A 6,355-nucleotide genomic window follows, 5' to 3' on the forward strand; every position below is an offset into this window, starting at 1 on the left:
TACATGTTGTGGTATCAAATTAACCAATTAAAAGATATTTAGTTTTGTAGATCAGTAATTTCTACTATGAAAAAGTATCGCTGTTTTTAAACATTTTAAAAATAATAATTACGGAATAATTAATTTAGTAAACAAATATACTAAAGACTATTTTTTTGAAAAAAAAAAATTAATGGTATTACGAGTGAAAAGGAAAGCAAAACAAATCAGTATATTTAAATAAAAGATTCAAAATGCAACGTAGTATTATAGCAGTAAAAACAAAATTGCAACTATCAAAATACGTAACACATGTTTAGCACTGTAATGTAACATTTCTAAAAACACTTTAACATGATAATTGTACTACCATTAGAGATGTTGTATTCGGAGAAACTTCTGAATCCTTCGTATAAAAGCTGCCCATTGCCTTTTAAGCGTTGATGCTCTGGAAGGATTCCTGAAAAATTTTTTTCAAATATTGCAAGTAATATTACATTTCAGCTTTTATTTTTTAATATTAATAGGTAGTTTAAGTATTTTTTTTAATTTATAAATTATTTAAAAGTTTACATATAGTTATGAACATTACATTAAGCAAATAATTTTAACCATATTCATGTGATATTACGCTGTTTTATTTTAAAGAATGTAAAAATAATAAGTACTGTTCAACAAAAATAAACATTAAAACTATTATCTTTAAAACTTTAGTTTACTAAAAGATGGGACAGTTTAAATTCATTTATAAAGTTCTTAAATATATTTTCCTAAACATTTTCATAAATATACAATCTAAACAAACCTATTTTGGCGTGGATCTCTGGTTTTATACTATTTATTGTGTCTGAAGCTTCAACGTCAAAAGTGAGTATATTTCCAGTTAATGTTTCCACAAAAATTTGCATCTTTCTCTATATATAAGTTTTTTGTTACGACTAACTTATGAATTAATATTTGCATAAAAAACCTTAAACTATTTGTTTGTTAAAAATGAATTCAAAAAATCATATGCGAGCTTTGAAAAAAAAATTGTAAATTATTTAACATTTTAAAAAAGTTAATATACTGTAGATTTTATGAAGAAAATGATATAGATAAGCTTTGATAATTTAATACATTAATTTTTTGTTTGAAAACAGTTTAAAAGAATAAATTAAAGAGTCATTTCATAGTTCAAATATTTCCAATCCAAAGAAATTTAGTCAATTTAACATTGTAAGCTATCTACAAATATCTACTTTTTGATGTGTATAATTTTTCTGAACTAAAATAATTTGTTATCCAAGCTATCCTTGTATTATACTTGTTTTATAGTTTCTGACGACTTAAGTCATATATTTATTTCTAATTAAATACCTATTTCGACAATTGATAACTATTGATATATTTTAATTCAATAAGAAATTGAGCATTAAGTATTTTTTTGATAAGAACAAAAAAACTTACACTACGCAAAAATATTTTTTCATAATATTTAATTATTTATTTGCTTATTTTTTTAAAATAGAATACTAACTGTAGTAAGAGTTGAGCCGTTCATAACACCTAAATCACACAAAGTAGGAGGTCTTGAATTTCTTTCATATGTCAATTCTTTTTGACCAAAATATATACGTTCAAATTGCAATGGATACCCTAAGTTTTCAAACATTAAGATTAAAATTGTAGAAAAATGAGAATTAAGCTTTTTTTTTTTTGGCCAAAAAAAAATTTACTAAATAAAAACTCAACTTTTATAATCATCACTTAAGAAACGTATTAGTAACAGATTAGTAATTTACTAAAAAATGAAACATACACCCTATTTTATTTAAAAGTATTTTGGTTAACAATTGTTTAAAGTTTCAGTTATCTCACTTTTCTAACAACACGCATCTTGCTAATTAACTTATTAAAAAAAAATCACTACCTCGTTCTTTAGCTATACTTATTAGATGATCAACAGTGTAATGAGGTTCTACTTCTAACGTGATTGTTTTGCCAGACAAGGTTTTCACAAATACTTGCATAGGTTTCTATAAATAGGTTTTTTGTATTTTCTAACTTATAATTCAAAACTTGCGTTAAATAACTTATTTTTATTCTAATATAAAATACAAATAAAAAACATATACAAGCTTTAAAAATGTTTGAAAATTTCAAAACTTACTAAAAATAGTTAACATACTGTAGATTTTATGATGAAATTAATATAGATAAGCTTTGATAATTTAATACATGAATTTTTTGTTTGAAAAGTGTAATTTTATGACTAAGAAACTTTAAATAAAACAATTTAAAAGAATAAATTAAAGAATCATTTCATAGTTCAAATATTTCCAATCCAAAGAAATTTAGTCAATTTTAACATTGTAAGCTATCTACAAATTTATACTTTTTGATGTGTATAATTTTTCTGAACTAAAATAATTTGTTATCCAAGCTATCCTTGTATTAAACTTGTTTTATAGTTTCTGACGACTTTAAGTCATATATTTATTTCTAATTAAATACCTGTTCCGACAATTAATAACTATCCATGTATTCTAATTCGATGAAAAATTTGCAATGCATGAAAAATTGAGCATTAAGTACTTTTTTGATAATAACAAACAAACTTATACTACGCAAAATATGTTTTATAATATTTAATTATTTATTTGCTTATGTTTTTAAAATAGAATACTAACTGTAGTGAGAGTTGATTCATTCTCGATTCCATAGTCAAACAATTGATATGGAATTGAATTAACTTCGAACTCAAATTCATCATCTTTAAAAAACAAACGTACCTGATGTAACGGGTGACCTAAGTTTTCAAATGATAACATGAATTTCGTATTAAATTAAAATATTAGGTTTTTTTTGTTTATCTTGGCGAAAAAGTTTTTACAAAAAAACAACCTCAACTTTTCTAAGCTTCACTTAAGCAACGTATTAAGTGACAATTAAAGATATTGTGTAGTAACTATAAAATAAAGCATAAATCCTATATTAGTTAAAGAAATGTTGATGTAAAACTGTTTAAAGTTTAAGTTATCTCACTATGCTAACAACACACATCTTAAGAGTTTATTTATTGAAAAAAAAATTACTACCATTTTCTTTAGCTTTATCGATAAATTCTTCAATAGTGTCCATTTCATCAACTTCCAATTTGATGGTTTCACCAGTTAGTGTTTTCACAAAAATTTGCATTTTTATTTTGAAAAGCTGTAAAGATATTTGTATGTATAATTGGTTTCCAAAAAATACTATCCAAAATGTATCAAATAAAAATAGTTTTTCTATTTTCTTTGTTAGCAAATTAAATGAAAATAAAAAATCTACTAATAATTATTTTTACCATAAAATTGCAACCAATACACTAGTTTTACTTTTCATATAACTTTTTCTACAAGACTTAATTGTTAAATACCAAGTGAACTTAATTGTTAAACATTGTGTCACAGTAGTATAAGTTTAACAATGGTAATATTAAATTTAAGTTAAAATATGTTTAAATTTTTACACTAAAAATCTGCCTATTTATTAACATATTCTAGACATTTTAATAAGTTTTAATGTCTATTCATAAGAAATCATTAATTGTATATTAAGTATTGACTTTACTGGAGTTTTAATTTCAGACTTTTATATTCATAAGTTACATTTTGAGTTTAAAACAACAAAAATAATTATGTCTGAATTTATTTTATACTTAGTTATATAATTTTTGAGGACCTGTGATAAGAAAAATAACTTTGAATTATCTAAAAATAACTAGTTACGCTAAAAAGAAGTATTATTAACTTAAAAAATAAAACATTTCCTATGTAAAAATTTTCATTTAATTAAAGATTTTTGGCTATACTGTTGCAATTTAGCTACCGTGAGCTTTAAAACTAGCTAACTAACAAAAACTGTTCTATAATTTGTTTTGTTTTTGAAAAGTTTTTGATAACTAAAATATAAATAAGCGGATAAGGTATTGTGGTTGACTTGTCCTGGACAAAACTTTAAAATGTATCGGTGTTGTGCGACTCGATAACCGAAAGCTTTTTACTTCCACCAGGTCCTAGGTCCAAATACTTTTAGCGTATTTTATGTCGATCAATAACATATAAAATATAAACATTTGAAAAAAGAAGTTAAAATATTTACTGACACAAATGTAGTAAATAATGTCTAAAAGTTGTACAACATTTTATGATAAGTTTCATACATTTGCTTGTACTGTGGTTTATTTTATATAAACTTATCGAGATCATTGACGTTTTCATAATTCAATCTACTGTTTTTACTCAAGTATAAGTTTAATTCATAATTCAGAAAGCTTACTGTTTTATGTTCGTAAAATTTTTGTTTTAACTGGTTGTAATGTAAACAAACTACTTTATAAGTAATACAATTGTTCTTTGTTACATTCTTCGAAATAGCAAATACTTAGTACCAAAACTAAAATTCAATTAATTATGATTGAAAACGTTTGTTTACAAATTTTTTAGCTCCCAAAGTTTTACAAGAAATAATATTTTTGTATAAAAAAGTTTTGTAATAATGTTGGATAATTTTGTATTGGATATAATTTGTATTGCGCTATAAATTTATTTATTTTAATATTTAAACCAATTAAATACATTTTAAGTTTTTCTTCGAATAGTTTACTAACTAATTTAGTTAGAAACTAGTTTCTGAAGTCTTAAAAATAGTATTAATTGTTTTAGTTAAGCATCTTTTCTTAAGGAAAAATATTATCTTTTAACTTTTTTTTTCGTCATTTTATAGTTTCTATTTTTGTTTTATTACACAATTTAGTTTTTAAAAACATAAAAAACTCAAAGTTTTATTTTAATGACTGGTTTTCATTTTAATTTTAACGCTGACTTTGAACACTAATTTAAGTAGAATAAATAAATAGTCTGCTACTTTTTACCTGAAATTATAACGTTTTAAATTGTATGTTGTGCCCTCGTTTTGAAGCATTAAAGAATTATTTCAATGGTCGGGACTTTTCTTTTTTTTTGTTAGTAAATAAGACAGTCGTGTATAAAACTGTTTCATTAAATACTTACTATGTATTATTAAGCAAAAGATAGCTATAAATTTATAACATTTTAACTTGTTGCATAATGTAATTTTTGTTATATAAGCAGAAAAACTGTTTTCTTATTATTATAACCTTTAATCAAATGACTTAACCAAAATTATAAAAAATCATTTTATTATTATTTTACTGGTTGTATTGCTAACTATCTTCAATTTATAGTTTAATTTAAAATGATTTTTTATATTAATTTAATTAACTCACTTAGAAAAATACATTTTTTCCTGATAGTACTTTGTGAAACATTATTTTATGTATAATGATCTTTATAGCTAGTAAAATTTAAAATGCAAATTTTTGAAAACATTAACTGTAAAATCATTACATTGGAAGTTGAAGCTTCTGACACCATTAATTAACAATGAATAGATGTATAGAAGTAAAGAAAGGCCTTTTACTTTATCTTAATTGTTCGAAATTCTACTATATTAGCAAAATTAGATTTTCTTGATTGTTTTCATGCATTTTAATATTTCTGTTCACTTGCATTAAAAAATTTTGATAAAATAATTAAAGTAAGCTAAAACAAGATAAAAGATTGTTATTTAAAAACTTAAAACATTAATTTAAATTCAAAAATATTTAAGTTAAAACTGTAATTTCAAAATTGGTATAAATTTAAAAAACGGTATTATTGGTAAACATTATTGGAAGACATTTAAAATAACTGATAAAAAAAAAACAAAACAAGTTTAGATATCAATAAATGAAAGTATTGATGTAAAATAAGGTTTAATTTTTATTTAAGTTAAGTTATTATAGATTTAGATATACTAAGTATGTAAATAAGAAATATCTTTTCGACATTTAAATTTATCTAAGTTTCTAATTAGTTTAAAACAAAATTAATCCTGGACAATACATTAAAAGGTATCCATGGTGTGCAACTTGATAACCAGAAAGTTTTTTTCGTGCACCAGGTCCTAAGATCAAATATTATGAACGCTTTTATTGGTTCCGCTTGAGATCTTAATCTTAAATCAGCTTTATATGATACATGAATACATTGATATTGTACATGAATATAAGTGACTTGTTAAGAAATAACAAACTTTCATTTTATTATCTTTCGCAGTATAGTTTTGTATAAAACTACCATTACAGCTACTTTTAGTTATAAATGCAAATACCTGTGTAAACATTGGCTGGTAAAACCATCACATTGGAAGCTGAAGCTTCTGATATCATTGAAAACTTCAATGCTAGAGCTAAAGAAAAACATATACACAGTTTCTTGATAAATTAACTTTTAAGATGAGATGTTGTGAATGTTTTTCAAATTATATTCTTACAAAAATTGTTTTGTTT

At 22.9% G+C, this 6,355-nt stretch overlaps 1 protein-coding gene across 1 annotated transcript; it reads right to left on the reverse strand.

Annotated features, from left to right (window-relative positions):
• Window positions 1–317: 317 nt before the first annotated feature.
• Window positions 318–3,159, reverse strand: LOC145841104 (uncharacterized). Its single transcript, XM_082948474.1, has 6 exons — window positions 3,060–3,159; window positions 2,652–2,770; window positions 1,892–1,997; window positions 1,499–1,617; window positions 785–893; window positions 318–439 (listed from the first exon to the last, which is right to left on the reverse strand). Exons 1-6 carry the CDS (start codon window positions 3,157–3,159, stop codon window positions 318–320), a joined length of 675 nt encoding a protein of 224 aa, XP_082804600.1.
• Window positions 3,160–6,355: the final 3,196 nt, after the last annotated feature.

Source organism: Thalia democratica, chromosome 7, assembly GCF_965202585.1.
Source record: "Thalia democratica chromosome 7, ktThaDemo2.hap1.1, whole genome shotgun sequence".
NCBI classification, from domain to species: domain Eukaryota; kingdom Metazoa; phylum Chordata; class Thaliacea; order Salpida; family Salpidae; genus Thalia; species Thalia democratica.

What these genes read in the sequence shown, in the direction of transcription:
- LOC145841104 (XM_082948474.1), bottom strand. Translation starts at nt 3,159, where the DNA reads ATGCAAATTTTTGTGAAAACACTAACTGGTGAAACCATCAAATTGGAA. An exon ending in CGATAAAGCTAAAGAAAATG is followed by an intron (nt 2,771 to 3,059) that starts GTAGTAATTTTT and finishes TTGAAAACTTAG; the next exon opens with GTCACCCGTTACATCAGGTA. An exon ending in AGAGATCCACGCCAAAATAG is followed by an intron (nt 440 to 784) that starts GTTTGTTTAGAT and finishes AAAATTTTTCAG; the next exon opens with GAATCCTTCCAGAGCATCAA.